Genomic DNA, 20,701 nt, shown 5'->3' with positions numbered 1-20,701 from the left:
AAGGTTATAGTAGTGATTATACTTTATCAGATATTAGAAAAATTTGGGGAAGGGGGCTGTGATGTCTTTGTAACCAACTTCTTGTTAGAAGGCTTTAAACTTGGCTCTGGGACAATTGTCCATTTCCGTGGCCCGTGTGGTTTACGCAGCGCGTCTGCTCCCCCTGCTGGCCCCTTTCCGGAATGACCTCATAAGCAAAAGTTCTTTGATGTGATTTTTCAACTGCAAATTTATGTGGGACCACTTACCTGTTTGCAGCGTTGCCATTATGACCTCATAATGACGAAGCGAAACCTTACAGAATTATCTTGCCATCAGAGTCATTGGAATGTCAAACCCCAGAAGTTTTAGATGATCCTGAATTACTGTATCTAATTACATTATTATTATTATTATTTTTGCATGAGCAGGCACCAGGAATCGAACCCGGGTCTCCAGCACAGCAGGCGAGAACTCTACCTGCTGAGCCACTGTGACCTGCCCTCTAATTACATTATTTTTAAAGAAGTTTAAAATCGTTGCTTAGTGTAAACAAGGGACATTTGGAAAAACTGTTCAGTCATTAAACGCCAAAGCCCTTGGGTCACGAAGGGGAAAGTACAACAGGCAGCATAGAAAGAAATCAAATGGATGCAATGAATGCGTTTGGGATGAACAGTACTTCTTGGGCTCAGTTCTTATCTTCTGCCCCTGAAAAAACATTGCAGTGTCCTAAATGTGGGCTCCGCTCCTAACCTCACCTCTCAGCTCTGTACCGTTTTGAGAACTTAAAATAATTCTGGGCATTGCCGGCAGGTGTTTAGGTTTTCCACCAGTGGTGAAATTGAGAAACTGAAGGCAGAAACCCCAGCAAGTATGGAATGGTGAGATGTTTCAAAATGAAGATGTGTTCTCTTTCTGCAGTGTGGTCCCGGTTGTTTTCTGTTTTTATTGCTTTCTTCCACATTCAATATACCCATCCATCTGTTAGGGAAACATTTTTGAAATAATCTGAGGGTAGCATGTCTGGGGTCATGAAGAGGAGGGAAATGTGTGTTTTAGAGACAGAGCCGCTGGGCTAGGGGCGAGCCCTGCTGTGCCCCGACTGCCTGAACTGCCCCTCCTCGGGGAGCCGGCATGGGGAGCCCTGTGGGGTGTCTGTAGGGTGGCATCACACGTCTTCAGCTTTTGGGTTGTGCTCCGTGTCCTTCGGGTGGGTGGGTTCCCGTGGAGAAAGGAGGAGGACACCTTAAGCATCTTGGTGGTTACCTGGAAAGCCCTGATGGGGAATTAAATGAAAACGGTGCCCCCTGAGGGCCCAGAGCTAAATAAGCTCTTGGTTAAAGAACCCAGAGCTTTAACAAAAACCTGTCCTTGCAAGGCAGGGATTGGAGCAACTTCCCTTTTCCCCACCTAAGTGTCCTCAGCCTCCTTCTGCTATCAAACATGTTTACGTTTCCAGTGAGGACCATTTGGCTTCCCTTCAGCAAACATAAAAGGAGGCGGTACAGCTCTGCATGTGGCCACGAATACGTTAAAATCGGGAAGGCTGCTGCCTCCGGGTGTCTCCCGGGCTTGTCTCCAGCGGGCAGGTGGGGTCTGCCTTGCGCAAGCCTATGGGTGGTCCCGAGAAGCAGGTGATGCTGAGAGGTGTGCAGAGGATTCCAGTCCCCCCATCCCCCCCACCCCCCGTGGGAAAGATGAAGCACACCCAGGGAGGTCACAAACACTTGATTTCTGTCGCACCTCGATTCCGTCCGCCAGCAGCCAGCGTGCAGCAGGTGCCAGGCTGCATGCTGAGAGCAGGAAGGGGCCGAGGGTGCCTCTGTCCCCAGGTTCTCCCAGCTGGCATGGTTGACGCACAGGCCAAGGTGGGGTGGCAGTGCTGCTGAGGTGGGGCTGTAGCTTTCTGGGTGCTGGGGCAGAGCCGGGCCCTGGGGCCTGGTGTGGGGCCGGCCTTGCCTGCTGGCGTTATGCCGGGATGGAGAAGGCCGTCCGGATGGTCCTCCCAGAGCCGGCGCAGGTTTGCGTTTGTGTTCGGGGGGCTGTGTCCGTGTGCCGGGCGGGAAGGTGTGGGGGGTCGGCCACAGGGACACACGGGCGATCTGGAGGGCTGGGGTCAGATTGCGGGCAGTCTGTGGGCCGAGCTGAAACGCTGACATCATTTCCAGACACGCCTGGCCTTACTGTATTTCATTCTGGGAAATGGGTCGGAAAGGTGACACAGAGACACCCAGTTAGATTCTATGTAAGCTCTGCAAAAGTATTCACTGTTTATCTCACATGCAGATTTAACTAGGTATCCTGGATTTTTATTTGTTGTTATCTGACAGTCCTAAAGGAAGATAAATTTAGAGTGGAATGAGTTTGCTTCCCTGGTGTTTGCCCTCGGAGATTATAACCCAACGTTAATCGAAGATGTAGCAAAAAAGATGTAACCCTGGAAGCAAAGGTACAAGAGTTATAAATGTCTTATAAAAATTTTAAATTGTTGAATTCTGCCTTGTGCCCTTTGCTACAGGTATGAATGTGCTGTGTATGTTGACTGTTTGAGGCTAATCTTCCTATATATCATCCGTGTAGAATGTAAAAATACAACCACCCTATCTCAAATCTGACCTATCTAAAACTAATATTCTAGCTGTACCAAAAGTTGAAATATGACAGTAGTTTTACTTGTCTTAGAACAAAGAACATTTTGATGGTGGTCGATACAGTTGTCCCTGTAAACAACCTTTTCAGAGCATTTTGAGTTGGCCCACTTTTCCTCTGTAGACTTGCCTGTGGCAAGCTGAGAATCAAATCATTTTGGTGCGAAGAGCAGTATATATACACACATAAAGTAATGTATTGCAGTATATAAATATTCGAAATTCTCAGCAAAGGATTCAGAGCTTGGGGATAAGATATCCTGAGAACCTGGTTGTCTGGGCTTTTTCTTTTTTTCCTCCCGCCTCTCCCTGCTTCCCCCAGCAGAAAGAGGCGTGTGGTGGCAGAGAGGGAAAAGGGAGCAGCGCTTTTCTTGGTGCCGGGGTGTGATGTTTAGGTGTGTGCCCAGGAGTTGGGTACGGAGGCTTTTCACTGTGGGACTTAGTGCCTCCACCCTCGCCGCCTCTGTCACTTGTTCCCTGCATGGCCGGGGATGCAAGGTGGGGGACACAAGGGTCAGCTGCTCCCAGCAGCATTGCTTGTGCACGGCAGGATCCGGGAAGGGTGCCTCCGGTGTGGGCTCTGGGCAGTCAGGGGATGAGTCCAGCTCCATCTCTTGGTGTTCTGGTTTGCTAGCTGCCGGAATGCGACACACCAGAGACGGATTGGCTTTTAATAAAAGGGGATTTGTTTTGTTAGTTCTTCAGAGGAAAGGCAGCTAACTTTCATCTGAGGTTCTTTCTTATGTGGGAAGGCACAGGGTGATCTCTGCTGGCCTTCTCTCCAGGCCTCTGGGTTCCGACAACTTTCCCCAGGTGATTCCTTTCTGCATCTCCAAAGGCCTGGGCTGAGCTGTGAGTGCTGAGATGAGGTATGCTGAGCTGCTTGAGCTGTGCTACCTTGAGTCTCTCATTTAAGCACCAGCCAATTAAGTCAAACGTCATTCATTGCAGCAGGCACGCCTCCTAGCCTACTGCAGATGTAATCAGCAACAGATGAGGTTCATGTACCATTGGCTCATGTCCACAGCAACAGAACTAGGTGCCTTCACCTGGCCAAGTTGACAACTGAATCTAACTACCACAGTTGTCTTGACAAACAGACACCCGTGCAGGGAGTCCCATGCGTGCTCAGAGATGGTCCTGCCCTTTTGTCCATGGAGCCTCTAGTAGAAGTCTCTGGGCATCATTTGTTCTGGGGCCTCTTAATTTTAAGAAATTATTTTTCTCTCATATAGCAATCATTTGACCGGAAAATGAACAACCCCTTTCCCTATGAAATGAAGCAAAACCGGAACTTCTGAAGAACTTGGATTCAGTGATTGATGGCAGTTCTAGGAGTGAGACCGCAATGGATTGACAGGCGCTCACAGGACTGTCACCCAGAGTCACTCCCAGTATGGGAGGTTGCCTAGTACTTGGGGATTTCATTACCTCTACCTCCAGGAAGCGAATTATTTTAGTTTCCTTGGCTGCTCAAGCAAATGCCGTGCAATGGGATGGTCTTAAACAATGGGAGTTTGCTAGCTCATGGTTTTGAGGCTAAGAGAAAGTCCAGATCAAGGCATCACCAAGGCATTGCTTTCTTCCTATGGAAGCATTCTGGGGCTGGCTGCTGGTGACCCTCGGCCCTCGGCTCCTGTAACGTGACAATGCACATGGTGGCCTCTCCTGGCCTCTCCATTCTCTTCTGGGCTCCCTTGAATTTCAGCTTCTAACTTCCTGTGACTTTCTCTCCTAAATTTCATTCTGCTTGTAAAAGGCTCCAGTACTAGGATTAAGACCCATCCTGAGTGCGGTGGGCCACACCTTCACTGAAGTCACCTCATCAAAAGGCCTGTACCCAGTGGGTTCACACCCACAGGAATGGACTGAGTTCAATGACATGTTTTTCTTGGGTATGTCAGCTCCAAACACCACGCTAACAAATGTGGTGTGGGATTATAGTGGGAACCTGAGGTGGGAAGATTTGGGTTACACACTGCTTGTGGGGAGATGAGAAAGCCCCCCAGTCTCCATGTCACAAGCTAGAATGTTTTAAGGTGGTGGGATTGTACCGCAGACAGCCCAGTCCTCTCACCAGCAGCCACACCAGATTCCTGCTAACCAAAACTAGGAAAGAGGGAAAAGACTCAGATTCCAGGAAATGCCACAAGTTGTGCCCACATAGGTTTTCTCTGTGCAGGTGGTTTTGCCTTCCCAGCCTCAATGACTTGTCTCAATACTAGGTCCGTGTGTGTGCGTGCGCGCGCGCCTGAGGGAGGGCTTCGGGGCTCCTCAGTTACAGCCAGCAGAGCTCGCCCTTCTGTGTGCTGCCGGGGTGAGTGGCTTTGGCCCACCTCCTTCTCACTGCAGCCCCCAGTCTTGCAGAGGCCTGCAAGGGCTCCCCACTTAGCTCTGGCCATCTCCAAAGGGTGCTTTCCAGCCTCCCCAGCGAATCTCTTTGGATCAGCGGCCCTGACCCCAGCACAGATGTAGATCACTCGTTATGGAGGAGTTCAGAGCAGGAGTTCGTGGAGAGAGCTTTACGTCCATGAGCCTGAGTGAACATTCCCAAACCAGGCGGGAGAGGGCATACCTCCCGCTCCCCGTGTTTGGTTTAAATACACTTCCTGGCTTGTTGGTAGGCTTGTTTTTTCTGACTCCTGGCATCTCCATCTCAATTCTCTAGGACTGGTGGCCATAAAGGATGCCCACGATATAGAGACCAGGCTGAACGAGGTGGAGAAGCTGCTGAAGGCAGTCATCAGCATGCCATGTAAAGTAAGTGCATCCAGAACCGGGCTGGGGAAGGCGCAGGGGTGGCTGTCGTCCACAAAATGAGCCTGCTGGCTTCGACCCTCCACGTAGCCCCATGGTTTCCCCCCTGCAAGAACTGGGGGATATGGAGGGGAGGTGCAAGGAAGACGCTGGTGACTGTTTTGTCCTCTTTGGAAAATGAGGGGTCTTAGGAGGTGTGGCGTTGAAGGACATGGGGGTCTCTCTGGCTTCAGTAGGCTTTTGCTTTCTTGCCACTGAAGGGATTTGAGAACACAAGAAGTATCTGACATTGGTGGGTGATATTGCTCTAGATTTGGCTATCAGCTCCCTTTAAAATATATATTTTTGGTAATATATACAACAAAAATGTTTCCATTTTAATCACTTTTAGTACAACTGGGTGGCATTAATTATATTCACAGTGTTGCACTGCCATCACCAGCATCCGTTACCTAAACCTTTCCATCACCCCAAACACTAACTCTGTACCCATTAAGCAATAACTCCCCATTCATGCTGCCCCCCAGCCCCTGGTAACCTCTGTTTGACGCTCTGTCTCTGTGTATTTACCTAGTTCAGATATTTCACTCAGGATGCTTAGTTTTTTAGGGTTCATCCATGTTGTAGCATGAGCCAAAACTTCATTCCTTTTGATGGCTGCCTAATATTTCATTATATGGATACACTGTATTTTACTTACCTGTTTTTCTGTCGAGGGACACTTGGGTTGTTTCCCCCTTTTGCCAATAAAGTTGCCTTGAACATCCATGCACATGCGTCCTTAGCTCCCTTTTAGGTTGAGTTTATGGGCTGTGTATGCTAGTGATAGTTGAGCCTGCACTCAGCAGTCAGGCAGATATACATAACCTTTAAGCCTCTATTTCCCCATTTGCAAAATGAGGACAGTTGTCACAGCTCATGGTTACTTGTAAAGAAGGGAAACTGTAAACCCCTGGCACATACAAAGCATGCAATGAAAAATAGCTATTAGTTTATTAACACATCATATCCTTACTGCTTTGCATTTTGGCCACCTTTTTTACATGGACCCTAAATCTCTTAGAAGTGTGCTATGATTGTGTTATTATCAGTGCAGTCAGCCCTGGAGGGTACCTGAAAAGCGCAGAGGGCCCCAAGGGTCTGATGGAACCCAGGAAGGTGCACTGTCCTCCTTGGGACAACACGGCACCGACAGGTGGGAAGTGCTGATTTTTAGTAATTACTGCATCTCTTCCTAGTATTCTAGGTCAGAAGTTGTGCTCACCTTCTTTGAAAGATCTCCTTTGGATCAAGTGTTAAAAAATGATAATGTCCATAAAATTCAGCCCAGCTTTCAGAGTCCGGTTAAAATATCAGGTAAGAGCTACAGGGGGTATCTGGGGAGATGGGGAATCCTGCCATGGATGGTTGTGGTTTTCCAGAAACCTTCTACCCTTGTATATTAACTAGGGTTCTCTAGAGAAACAGAATCAGCAGGAAATATCTGTAGATATAAAATTTATAAAAGTGTTTCACATAACCATGGGAACATAGAGTCCAAAATCCGCAGGGCAGGCTGTGAAGGTGACGACTCCGATGGAGGGCCTGGGCGAACTCCACAGGAGAGGCTCGCCAGTCGAAGCAGGAAGAGAGCCTGTCTCTTCTGAATCCTTCTTAAAAGCCTTCCAGTGATTAGAATGAGCATCACTCATTGCAGAAGACACTCCCTCCCCTTGGCCGATTACAAATGGAATCAGCTGTGGATGTAGCCAATGTGATCATGATTTAATTTTATGAAATGTCCTCATTGCAGCAGACCAGCCAGCACTTGCCCAACCAAACAGGTACCACCACTTGGCCCAGCTGACACATGGACCTGACGATGACACGTTGGGATATGGAAAAAAAATTGAATAGAACTGTAAAAATAATGGGTGACAGACAGATACCTAACTTTTATTAAACAGTTTGATTTCTAACGATCTACAATTTACTTTCTTCCTGCTTCCAAAGGGATATTTTTAGCATATAAAACAGAACCTACTTAAGAAATAGTATAATGATGAAAACATTAATGAGGCATTTTGAGGCAAGCTACGGGAATCCATACATCTAGCATTCTAGCATAAACTAGCTGGTGTACTATGGCACTGAACTTGGCTCTTGGTTTTAGGACAGCCTGGACAGAGAAGAAAACCCACAATTTAGGCATTGTTAGACCTGACCCTGGACTGTGCTTCTAGCATGTAAAAAGGCAGAGATCAGGAACAATAAGATCGAACCATCAACAGATAGGAGTGTGCCGTCCTCGGCTGGCCAGCTCACCTGTGGGTTAGATGATGAAGAAGGGAACCTGTTTGGCACCTTCATGGGACCTGGGTTGCATGTGTCATTACATTTGACTTGTATCTGCTGAGGAGTATTTTGTAGGAAAAGAGCACTGTTCTAGGAGTCTCAGTGTTGTTGTTGACCCAGGCTCTGTTAAGTCTGTTTTGGCCCACCAGGTAACATTTAAGTGGAGCCATGCAGAGTTTGCTGGGTGGAAAGTGAGCAGAGGCCAAGATAAGAGAAGATACAACTTGCTAATACAGGAAGGCAGTCTGTAGGAAGGAGAGATTCTGTGTCTATCACTCCATTTCTGAATGCAGGATAAAGGAGAGGTGGGATGGAAAAGGAAAGCTCAGAGAGAAGTTGATGCAGAAGTCAATAGATGAGGGGCCATATGAGCCCAGACCTGTGTACTAAGGGAAGTTTGGTCATCGTGAAAGGGAGACAGAGGTGGGCAAACTGCTGGAGTGACTGATCTTCTTGAGTTACATGCCACAAGAAGGAGATTCCTAACGGTGTGCTTGAGTGAACTGGCTACATGGACAGTATGAGCACTTGGAATGGAAATGATGCTTTTGTAGATACGATCGTGTTTGAGCAGGGTAGATGTAAAGGTTAAGCGGTCCCTGGTGATTATCTCCCACCTACAGAAACATAGGGAAGAAAGCAAAATTTGCTACACCAAACTTTCCCAGTCGAAGGTAGACAATAGCCCAGCAAATGGTAAATCAGGAAAAGGAAAACCTGAAAATGGTGGGAAAGCTCTGGGGGCTTCCACTGGTCCTGGCTCCCCCTTCTCCAGTTCAGAGCAGCCGTCCATGGGACAGGCTGCAGCTAAGCAGCCTGTGTTCCCAGTGCGACACTTCATGTTACCAAAGTGGGTCCCAGGTTTCTGGTTAGCAGCACATCTACTGCGTAGATTTAGCGTGCTTGTGTGTTCACTCCTACCCACTCTCCGAAGGACTGACAAAAAGCCCTCATTTGGGTCACCTAAACCAGGGACCACCCAGGTGGAGAAGTGGTTCAAAGGAGTGGTAGAGAGCCAAGGTGTGGCGTCAAGCAGACCACAGCCTCTTGGGGCAAAACTGAGATCAAGACATAAAGTTCAGTGACTGGACCCCAGGAGAAGATGCTGGAGAGAATTCCTTTTTTTTTTTTGGAGTGGAAATTAGGACACCCAGGAACCTTTGCACATTCTGGGGAATTTTTGAAAGTCACCACACTTGCCCAGGGCAAGACGCATGCTCAGAAAGACCTAACAGAAACCTCATTGTTCAGGGCAGGCTGATATAAAGGTTTGGTATAAACTGAACTAAGCATTGGAGAGCCTCAGCACAGCCAGTCTGCACTATAGCCTTCAATAATCAGAGCCAAAATGAAACAAAAATTAAAAAAAAAAAACAAAACAGCAGGAGTAGAAAGGGGAGAATCTGACTTCTAGAGCTCACACACCAAATAGTCAAATGTCCAGACTTCAACAAAATCATCACAAGGCATACAGAGAAACAGAAGGAGATGCTCAATTCATAGGGACAATCTAAAGTGACATAAGCTATCCCTGAGGAAGCCCAGACATTGGAGCAACTAATCAAAGACATTAAGTCAACTCCCCTAAATAAGTTTAGTGAGCTAACGTAAAACATGGGCAAAGAAGGAAAGGAAACAGGAAAATGATGTATGAACCAAAGGAGGAATTAGAACATTTTTGAAAGGAACTGTGGAAGTGAGAAGGTGGTGAAATGACACAAAGTATTGAAGGAAAAAAGTTGTCATCCAAGAATTTTGGCATATCTGTCCTTTAAAAAATGAGGGAAAAATTGAGATATTCCTGGCTAAACAAAAGCTGAGGACGTTCATTATCATTAGACCTGCCCTCAAAGAAATACTGAAAGCACTTCAGGATGAACAGAGGACACAAATCAGTAACTTGAAGCCACATGAAGAAAGAAAGTTCACAGTAAAGTTATCACCATCTGTAAACGTGGTGTGTAGCTCTGCTTTTTTACTCCTTACATTATCTGTGCTATATATGAAAAATATATGGATATGAAAAAATTATTATGTTTCTATGTTTTTAGCACACAGAGTATAAAGATATAGTTTGTGAATGAGAAAATATGTAAAGAGGGGATATAGGATGGGTACAGAATAGAGGTTGTGTGTGCTATTAAAGCTAACTTGGTATCTATTCAAGCTGGATGATTATAGATTTTGGATATTAACTTCAAGCTCCATAGTAACCACAATAAAAATGTATAAAAATTATACAGCAAATTAAATGAGAAGGGGATCAGACTATGTTACTATAAAATATCAACTGTACAGAAAAGAAGGTAGGAATAGAGGAAATGAGGGACAAAAAAGGTTTAAGACATACAACACACAAATGGTAAAATGGCTAAAGTAAGCCCTGTCTTGTCAGTAATTACTCTGAATGTAAATGGATTAAACTGTCCAACCGGAAGGCAGACATCGGCAAAATGGATACAAAAGCATGATTCAACTAAAGATGTTTAAAAAGAGACTCACCTTAGACCCAAAGGTACAAATAAGTTGAAAGTGAAAGAATGGAAAAAAATATTCCATGGAAATAGTAACCAAAAGACTTGAGGTGGCTATCCTATATCAGACAAGATGGACTTTAAGACAAAAACTGTTACAAGAGACAAAGAAGGACACTGTATATTAATAAAAGGGTTAATTCACTAAGAAGATATGACAATTACAAATGTATATGCACCTAATCACAGAGCCCCCAAGTACTTGAGGCACTGCTTGGCAAAACTGAAAGGAGAAACATACACTCCTACAGTAATCATTGGAGACTTCAAAACACCAATTTCCATAATGGATAGAACATCTAGATGGAAGATCAATAAGGAAATAGAGGACTTGAACGATACCATAAATATAGCAGACATATTGCACTCTCCACACAACAGCAGACTACACCTCCTACTCAAGTGTGCACGGGACATTCTCCAGGATAGACTACATACTGGGTCACAGAATAAGTTTCAGTCAATTTAAAAGGATAGAGCCTAGGCAAAGTATATTATCTGACTGCAGTGGGATGAAGCTAGAAATCAGTACAGAAGGAAAACCACAGACTTCAGGAAGAAAGCATGGCCTTGCTGCCACCTTGATTTTTTTACTTCTAACCTCCAAAGCCCTGAGATCAATCAACAATTCCTTTTGGTCAAGCCAGCCCATTGGGATATTTGTTAGAGCAGCCCTGGCAGAGTCAGACAAGCTGGGGAAGTCTTCCTTACTCATTTTATGAGGCTGGCATTGCCCTGATACCAAAACCAGATAAAGTCACCCTAAGGAAAGAAGATGGATTACAGGTCAGTTTCCCTCATAACCATAGATGGAGAAGACCTCAACAAAATATGAACACATCAAATCCAACAGCATATTAAAAAGGCTTGTACACCATAACCAAGTGGGCTTTATCCCAGGAACACAAGGGTGATTCGATATAAGGAAAATAATCACTATAATGCATCACCTTTTAAAATGAAATTTAAAAGCCACATGGTCATCTCGGTAGATGCAGAACATGTAGGCTTTGTATCTGCTGGTTTTGATGGTTACATGAGGTAGATTCCTGTGTGTTCTAAATAGACAAGGAGGGGCTTGTCCTAGCTGGTATCTCTTATCTGAAACCTTTATAGGAGAGTGCACATGGCAGTCATTTACCTCGGTTGGGTGTCTGGATCCTAATCCTGAAAGCTTGGGGAAAACTCTGAAATCCTAATCGTCAGATTGGGTTTTGGGTTCTGTAGCCTGAAGCACCAGGAAACATCCTTTCTTTGGGCCAGGCTCTAATGTCTGTGCTTTGCTCTAACAGTGAGCAAATGGGAGCACAAACAGGATCCTTTATAAAGCCTTGCATTGATGGGAGGTGATGGACCATTAGATCATTCAGCTGATTTAGGTTGACTAGAAGGATGAAGAAGCCGTCTTACAGCTGGGTGGAGATGCTCCGGGTGAAGTCGTCATTCAGAGAAACAACCCCCTGCCATCTGCAGCTCTCTGTCCACCACATTTGTTTTTAATTGATCACTTGGTTGAGCATGTGCCTCTGTTCATCCTAAAGGACTGAGAGAGGAATGAGATGAAATTTAACATGGGTCAGTGTCGAGTCCTGTGTTTATAAATTTCAAATATGTTCTTCATGTCTCTCTGCAAGGACAGAGGCTTTCACTTGCTACTGGAGACCTCTCGTGCATGTCCAAGCCTCAGTGTGGCACCTGGGAGGTCAGGCTTGGACCTGAATGCTGCATCTTGAGAGGAACATAGAAGACGGGTCACTGCATCCAGGGAAAGCAGGGAGGAAGGGCAAGGGTCCAGAGATGGGGCCGATGCACCTGGAGGAGAGGGGACACTGAGGAGGAGGACTGAGTGCCCCCTTGGCTGTATGCAGGCCATCACAGCATGGGGGACGTCCCCAGGCAGGTGGGGGTTAGACTCCTGTATGGTCTAGGGGCTGGGACAGCAAGTGGCAGCAGGCGGATCTGTGCTCAGCTAAGACTGCCTCATAACAGTGAGAAGCAGAGGCTGGAGAGGCTGTGATGGGTTCTGGTGGGGTGCAGGGGTCCTCAGCTGGGCATTTCCCCCACGCTCCCTGCCCTGGGGATTTCTCTAATATTTCCCAACCCTTCCATCTTTGCACCTATTTTATCCTCTGCCTCACTTTGAACCCGTGCATCCTGACATTAACACAGTGTATGCACACATGCGTGTGTGCATGTGTGTACGTGCGTGTCAGGTGGGGTTCTGACACGATGCAAGTTGTGCTTTTATTGTTCAGAGTGAGAGGGTGAGGCAACAAAGCGTGGTAAATTCAGGAATGCTTTTTCCTAAGTGCCTTTGAAAAATTAGCCCACTGGCGGTAAGTTGTATTATTCAGTCCCTATTCCGTGTTGAGAGTGTTTATGGATTCGTGGATTCCCCAGGGTTGGAACTCCAGCATCTGGGACCAGTGGCACCTACCAGAACTTCCACGTGTCTTCATCAGCCTTCCCCTCGCCCCAGGACATCTCGTGAATACTGATGTCATCATCTTAAACTCTGATTTCCTGCATTCAGACATGTTCTCAGCATTTGCAGACTTGAACCTTTCTTCCCCTAAGGATAAAGTCCGAGGCTGTCACCCATAGAACCTTCCACACTGGACCTTGTCCCCTGCTCCTTGCACCCCACCCCCCACCCCTGGTGCCTCTCTGGCCTGTGGAGGGAGTGGAGCCTGCCTTCTTCTCCCATCATCTTTCCTCATTGTCATTAATTGAAGAAGACTTCCTTGTTCTGCTGTAACTCACCCCAACCTCATACTCCTTCCCGCTTCCTCAGTTTCCCAGTGCCTTCGTATGCAGGTGGCCACAGGGGACAGGTGGGGAGCCCTACTGTGGGTGCCTTTTCTTCTTCAGACGCTAAAACTGGGCAGTGGTCAGCGCCTCCACTAGATGGCGCCAGCCTCTCGCTGGTGGACCATGGACCCTGCGCTCCATTTCAACACCCTGGGGCCACCCCAGGGTCCTTGGGAATAAGACCGTGGCCTTTTCGGTGTATGCTTTGGACCAGTACAACCGTGAATTTTTTTTTTCCCTTATGTTAATCAGAAAGCTCCTCAAACCCTAAGAAAATAAAAATTGGAAGGCTTTCTGTATCATGGCCCCATAAAAGGGAAGCTCACGTTCAGCCTTTATCTGGCCTCGTGGACTAATCAAGTTCAGCCACAAGATCTGAACTCGAAGTGAGTTATAATTTCAGTTTTCATTAGTCAAGCAGCCGTCCAGGCCCAACCTTAGTTTTTACTGCACAGGGGTAGCCGTTAGACAGCTAGCCAACTAATAGCGAGGCGTTGTTTTCAGTTTTCTTTTTTTGGAGTGCAGTGAGAATATACTGGGAGAGAAGATTTGAAAGGGAGAACAGCTATACTTTGACAGCCTTGAGGCTAAATGCTGAAAAAAATGTATAAATTAATAAGATGAAGGACTGGTGGCATTTGGGGGCATATAGAGACCTCGCGTCAGTGGAAAAATAGTCACCTTACGCATATACCACAATAATGATCACTGCAGAAAAGATCCGCCAATTAGTGGGCGATAGTTTAAGGAGAAACAGGATTTTACAATCTTAAAGTGTCTCTCCTAAGATGTTTGTTAACTACAAAGGAACCTCCCAGCCAGCGTCTCATAAATAAGACATATCAGCATCACCATCCCCATGATTTGGGTGTGTTGATGAGGACATGTCCTTTCTGGCTTTTTTTTTTTGGCAAAAATGTACAGTTTCATTTGAGTCATTAGAAAACATCAGACTCAGACCCAAGTTGAGGGGCCTCAGTGGCCAGTACTCCAAAATTGCACAGTCAGGGAAGACAGAAATGTCGGAGGTCACAGGAGATGGGTACGCTGATTAAATGCCACATGGGATCCCAGCTCAGATCCTGAAGCGGAAGAAAGGACAATGAAAAAACTGTTGACATTTTTTTTTTCCTCTTGGGGGCTGTGCAGTTTTTTTTCTTAATACAGTTTTATTGAGACCTACTCAACACCATACAAACCATCTGAAGTATACACTCACTGGCTCACAGTATCATCACCTAGTTGTGCATACATCCTCATGATCCATTTTGGAACATTTTCATTGCTCCAGAAAGGAATAAAAGTAAAACCCAAATCCTCCCCATACCCCTTATCCCTCCCCCTGCCCCCACCCATTGACCCATAGTATTGGTGTGGTGCATTCGTTAACTGTTAATGAAAGAATATTAAAATATTACTAAAACTGGTGAAATTTGAAAGAGTCCTTAGTTTAGATAATGGTATTATACCAATGTTCATTTCCTGGTTTTGATCCTTGTGCCACAGCTATTTAAATGACAATGTGAGGAATGTATGGGAGTTATACTATTTCTGCAACTCTTCTGTAATCCTAAATTTAGTTCAAAATTAAGAAGTTAAAATTAAATTAAATTAAAATTCAGGGCTCTTCCTATGAAAAAAAATACGTGACAAAATGTTAGTACCTTGAACGTGGAAGTTTTACAGAGCCAGTCCTGTATTTGCTTAAAATCATTAAATTGCCCAGTGACTTTTGGGCTGGGGAGCAAACTAACGTCTCAGGAAAAACTCACATATCAAGTGTCCTTAAGGCTAGACCTCGACCTGCCATAGTTTTTCTGAAACCCTGACGTTTCCGTCAGTTCTGCTCCTCATGTTGTATCAGCAGCGAAGATGGTACTGATGAAAGTGCCAACTTGTGTTCTTCGACATCACGCACATCATCTCAGGAATGTACACCCGTGCCCTTGAGGGTTGGACACTGTGCTCCCATTTTACAGATGAAGAAACTGAGCGAGAAGTAGCATCTTCCACTGAGTCACTGAGTCACAGAACTGAAGTTTGAACTCAGCTTTCCTGATACCAAATCCGCACATGTGCTGTCCCCTCTGCTGTGTGCCTCCTGGGAATTCGCCATTCTCTGCTGCAGCCACAGGTGCCCGGCAGATGCACCAAATGGGCCTTGTGTGAGCTGATCTCACCTGTCCCATTGCAGTTAATCTCCAGTACACTTTTTACTTGCAGGGTGCTATAGGTCCTTTCGTCCCTTCCTGAAGGGTAGCTACAGGGGGACCCTCTCATTAAGTCTTCTCTGTATTATAAGGCAGAAGGGGCACAGACCACCAGACAATCTGCTTAAACTTGTGATCTATATAATTAGAGGCTTGCTCGTGGTGGTAAATGCCTTTTTCTCCTTTTAACCTGTGGACAACTGCTAATTTGTACAGCTCTATTTAGAACCTTATTTTTTCAAGTGGCCAAATAAATACAAATATAAAGCGGCACTGCATTCCTACTCCATTTTCAGCTAACATAGGCACAGGGATGTTTTGCTAGATTTTGAGTACATCTTGTTTTTAAGAAATATTTTTATTGACAAAATCTTCACACACATATAGTCCATACATGATGTGCAATCATTGGCTCACAGTATCATCACATAGTTGTGCATTCATCACCGTGATCATTTTTAAAACATTTGTATCACTCCAGAAATGAAATAAAGAGAAAAATGAAAAACTCATACATCCCACACCCCTTACCCCTCCCTCTTATTGACCACCAGTATTAATCTACCCAATTTAGTTTACCTCTTATTCCCCCTATTATTTATTTTTTTATCCATATTTTTTAACTCATCTGTCCATATCCTGGATAAAAGGAGCATCAGAAACAAGGTTTTCACAATCGCACGGTCACATTGTCAAGGCTATTTCGTTATACAATCATCTTCAAAAATGAAGGCTACTGGAACACAGCGATTTTAAGTACATCTTGATCTGATATTTGCTTATGTATTAAAAGAAAATTGGGTTTCCAATAAGCGATCCATGTCCAACCCAGAATTAAAAAAGGAAAAGCTTGAGTGTTATCACAATGCTGCCAAACCTGCCAGCTACAAGGCCTGGCCTGCCCCAAGCTTGTTTGAAATCTTAGGGTTTATCCTGTGAGCTGAGGGTGGGATCCAGGAGGAAACAGATGCTTCTCAGGGTTGTCTTTAAGGAAACAGGCCAGCCTAGGGGAGACCCTCTCTTTCTCTGGACAGGACCTGAGTTGGTTGGTTCATCAAGGACCCAGCCTGGCCTCGCCAACACACCATAGTTGGTGCTCATGAGACTTCATTTCCATAGGCAACCAAGGAGATGATTTGTTACAAATCTATTAATTTGGGACTGATAAAGATTCTGTGTTCTAGAGCTCCAGATTTCACATTGAAGAATATTAGGTGGGTCCTATTCAAGGCACTCTTTAGAAACTTGTAGAAATGTTTTGCAGCAGCAACATTTGTCTTTTCTTTTTTAACCCCAAATTCCCTTGGCAGGAGGTGGGAGAAAGGGGACGAGGGGGTGTCAGTTGGCTGTACTGAGGTTGCTAAGAGGTTTTATGTGTTTCTTGAGATAGACAGATTTGGGTCAGAGCTAATAAAAGCAATAAAGAAAGTGGTTTTGTGCTGCGATACATTTTAAATTGATCGGCGAGGCAGTTTTACTGTCTTGTTAAGGTCTCGTTGTTTTCGAAGGACCTGGCTTTCAGAGTAGACATTCTGCCCTTCTGGCACCGAGAAGGGTAGTTGGCCGAGGAGGACCTGAGCACCAGTGTTTGATTGGATGCTGGATCTCCTTCTCAAGACTTGCAGAACTTCAGCAACATAGCACACAGTATTTCTAGGGGTGGGAAAGGCAAGTGTGAGTGATGTGCTGATGTTACATGTGAGAGAGATTGAGTTGGAAGGTGTCACCAAAGACTGATGAGACAGCAGCTGTCACCGCTGAAAAAAGTCAAGTGGAAATTTTTTGCAAGTACTTGGCACATCTGCATGAATAGTTACCTTAAGGGGACAGGAGGAAACCCTCTGTTTTCCTTTCTTCATTTTTTTTTGTGTGTGTCATTTCCCTAACTTTCTTCATCTGGAGAGAAAGTCATGACACTAAGGACCAAATATCTAGGAAGATGCAAATGTAATCTAAACAGAAAGTAACAATTGCAATTAAAAAAAAAAACAGTAAGTCCATACACAGGAATCAAATAATATAAATTATGCTAAGGTGTAAGAAAAAAATAAAACAATCCCTGAAACAAAGAGATCCACTTTGCTGTTACCAGGTGCTGAGGCAGAGCCAAAGGGAGGGCTGTTTTGAGCTGTGTATTGCTGTGTGTTAGAACCTCCGGTGGGAAGCTGACTGTCTCTTGGACTTGAGAATGCACCGGGAATTTGATTTTATCTTGGGCATATCTTTTAAGATGAAGTAAACAGAGGGCACCTGATTTGAGAGGATGGACAAAGGTGATCATAAGCCTGGAACTCAGTTGATTACATGCTGCGGTTAGGGGATGGGCCAGCATTACAGATACTGATTGACCAGGAGAGAGAGTGGAAATCTAGCCCCGTGGGAAATATAAATAAAGGGTTGACCAGATGTTCCACGAAACACTGACGAGTTCTTAATAATTATGAGTGAGTCAAGCAATACTTGCTATTTCCATGGACCAGAGGATATGATGAATTCCAGTTGTTTGTGGGATTTTAGAGTTAGAAGGGACTTTGAAGATTAATGTAGTTCTGAAATTCTTAGTTGAGAAGGCTAAATCCCATGGTCTCGGTGTGGTTTGCAGCTCATCATTACAAAGGACCTGTTGGTGTTTCAGCCCCATGTAACTCTTCGCTCCCAGTTCCTTCCTTCTGTCCTTACAGGCTAACACTGTACAGCTAAGGGAGGCAGTCCAATAAGGAGGCAACTCCTTGTTGGCTTTTCTAAATTACCCAAATATATGCTTCTTGGAAAAAAAAATCCTGTTTACTTGCAGAGTCACTTAAAGTGAAAACACGAAAGCTACCCACCTGTTTTATTTAACATGTTCGTTTGTCTCGTTTGATCCTTGGGGCCACCTCGGGCAGTAGATGATGTTGTGCCTGTGTGGGGACAGATGAGAACTCAGAGGGTTGTGGGGTGGCCTGTCCAGAGCCACTCAGCTGGTAGGCAGTAGAGCATTCGACTACATTAAGCCCACTTAATACAGTGTGGGGAAGCTTATCTTTCTGGAGGTCTCAGCAGCGGGGCTCAGGGTGGAGGTGGGAGGCAGCCTCTCTGTCTGCACAGCAGACCCCTGAGTTGGGCCCCAGGGGACACAACATTCCTTTGATGTGGGGGGATGGGGTGCAGTGAGGGACGGTAGGTGGAGGGCGACATTGGGGAGATGGGTGGAAATGCTGGTTGCTGTGTTTAGAGAGAGCCCTCTAACCATAGCCCTTTGTGAGCATCCCCTCTTGGTTTTGATTTTCAGAAATCATGAGGTCCAATGGATTTTGTTTAGCAAACACAGAAACTATAGTCATTGACCACAACATACCAAACGGAAATGACAAACATCTGGATGTGGATGCCACGGAACATCTGTAAGTTATCCTGGTTTTGAATATCCAAGTTTCTGAGGCAGCCCCTTGGGTGGTGGTCAGTGCCAGGAGCCCTCCCCCCACCCCTCACCCCCTGCCTGTATCTGGATATTTACTTTAAATATTTTTAAATATTTTAAAAGTTTGCCATTGCTTGAGTACGGTGAGGCCTGGATTTGTAAACCTTTTGAGGCAAAGTTCCTTTGACAAATGGCTGGCTGTGAAGGGGGTCTATAGGGGAAATTGGGAGGTAAAAGTTGGGTGTTTGAGGGAAAATCTTTTATTTTTCACCTTTTTCTTGGAGAAGGTGGTGTTGGGGTTGACAGCTGGTTTTCTTTCATTTTTTTTTTAATGTTGTCTTCCTGAAGTTTTGATGTGTGGAGGACTGACACCTTTCTCCATAGACAGGAACAGTTTGAATACCGTAAGAATTGCCCACTAAAAGGTTGACTGAAACTCAGTTGTAAAAAAGTCTAGACCCAGTCCTATTTCATGGAGAACTCTTGGACACTTTTTGCAATTTCCGTTCTTTTTATTGGGATGTTGAGTCATTTTTTTTTCCCCACCTCACACCCCAACCAAAGATCTCCTAAATCAGAAATTCTAAGGGTGGGACCCAGCTATCTATGTTTTAACAACTAAAGGGGTGATTACTTTCATTTTTTTTTTTGAACAAACATCCCCCCCAGGGGGGATCTTGGCATTTACAGGCTCTTTCTCCAGGCTCAGGACCCAGCCAAAGGGATGGTCCCTCCTCCAGGCTGCGTGGCCTTCTGGGGTGGTGACAGGGTCATGTGGATGCTAGTCTTCAGTCTCCTCAAGTTATGGGCTAGGGACTCTCCGTGCAGCCACGTGGCCCTGAGGCTGGCCCATCCAGGGGATAAGGAGCCACGAATGCCCCTGTCTTCTCTGTGGTTCCTGCCACTGATACAGATTTCCGGTCCTAGCAAGTGTTCTGAGAAAGTACCAGCCTCTTTTAGGGCGGGAAGAGAGGGTCTATGGTGAGGCCCTCTCGCCTTCAGACTGGGAGCTCACCTAGGCCATGTCCTTGGCTGGTGTTAGCTTTGCTAAAGCTGCTGGAATGCAATATACCTGAAATGGATTGGCTTTTACAAAGGGAATTCATTAGGTTACAAATTTACAGTTCTAAGGCTATGAAAATGTCCCAGCTAAGGCATCAACAAGAGGATACCTTCATTCAAGAAAGGCTGATTGCATCCGGGGTTCCCCTGTCCCATGGGAAGGCACAAGGTGATGTCTGCTGGCCCTCTTCGTCTGGGTTCGTTTCAGAATGGCTCTCCCAGCTGCTGTAGGTCCTTCTGGCTTCTCCTGGGCTGTTTTCCCTCTCTAAGCATCTGTGAGTCCTCTCTCAGCTTCTTCTGGCAAACTCTGAATTTCATCTCTTAGCTTAGCATCTACCGGGGCATTTTCTGACTCCAAGCATTTGTTCTTTCCCAAAAATGCCTCTCCCTTAAAGGACTCCAGTAAGCAAATTAGGACCCGCCTTGAATTGGGTACATCACATTTCCATGGAAACAACCAAATCAGAAGGTCCCACCTGCAATAGCTCTGCCCCTACAAGATTGGATTAAAAGAACATGGCTTTTCTGGGGTCCATAACGGCTTTAGACCAGCAGAGCTGGTTATTGGGGGTGCAGGGTCCCCACTCTCCTGCTAAGGCATTTCCCGCGTGGCTTCTGTAAACTGTTGCGTGGGGCCGTGGGAAGAAGAAACTTGGGCATCATAAACCTGGGTCTTCGAGACACTGAGGCCTTCCCCCTCTGAGCGCCGCCATCTTCCAAAGGGAGAGGACCCTGCTGTCCCACGGGGCGGTCGCCAAGTAGCTATTCCAGGAGCAGGTGGAGGGGCGGCCCTCAAGTGCAGGCTCCCCAGCCTGGGGGAGTGCAACCTGGGAGCCAAACCCTCCCCCCAACCCGGGAACCTGAGGCCCAGCCCCACCCTCCATAGACACACCAGCACCTGCAGATGCCTGGACCCACGGGCCCCAGGAGGAAAGGCCTCCCCATGAGTCTCCTTGCCTCCCT

At 45.9% G+C, this 20,701-nt stretch overlaps 1 protein-coding gene across 2 annotated transcripts in view; it reads left to right on the top strand.

Annotated features, from left to right (window-relative positions):
- PXDC1 (PX domain containing 1) overlaps positions 1-20,701 on the top strand; it is a 35,011-nt gene that overhangs the window by 10,264 nt on the left and 4,046 nt on the right. Inside the window, exons 2-4 of one of the 2 annotated variants that reach the window (XM_077143504.1) lie at positions 5,299-5,390; positions 6,626-6,743; positions 18,548-18,659. In XM_077143504.1, the coding sequence (XP_076999619.1) occupies positions 5,299-5,390; positions 6,626-6,743; positions 18,548-18,659 (322 nt within the window). The remainder of the gene's footprint in view (positions 1-5,298; positions 5,391-6,625; positions 6,744-18,547; positions 18,660-20,701) is intronic. The other variant, XM_077143505.1, reaches the window with a different exon arrangement.

Source organism: Tamandua tetradactyla, chromosome 25, assembly GCF_023851605.1.
Source record: "Tamandua tetradactyla isolate mTamTet1 chromosome 25, mTamTet1.pri, whole genome shotgun sequence".
In the NCBI taxonomy this organism is placed as follows: domain Eukaryota; kingdom Metazoa; phylum Chordata; class Mammalia; order Pilosa; family Myrmecophagidae; genus Tamandua; species Tamandua tetradactyla.
This window is presented reverse-complemented; position numbering and strand designations above follow the sequence as displayed.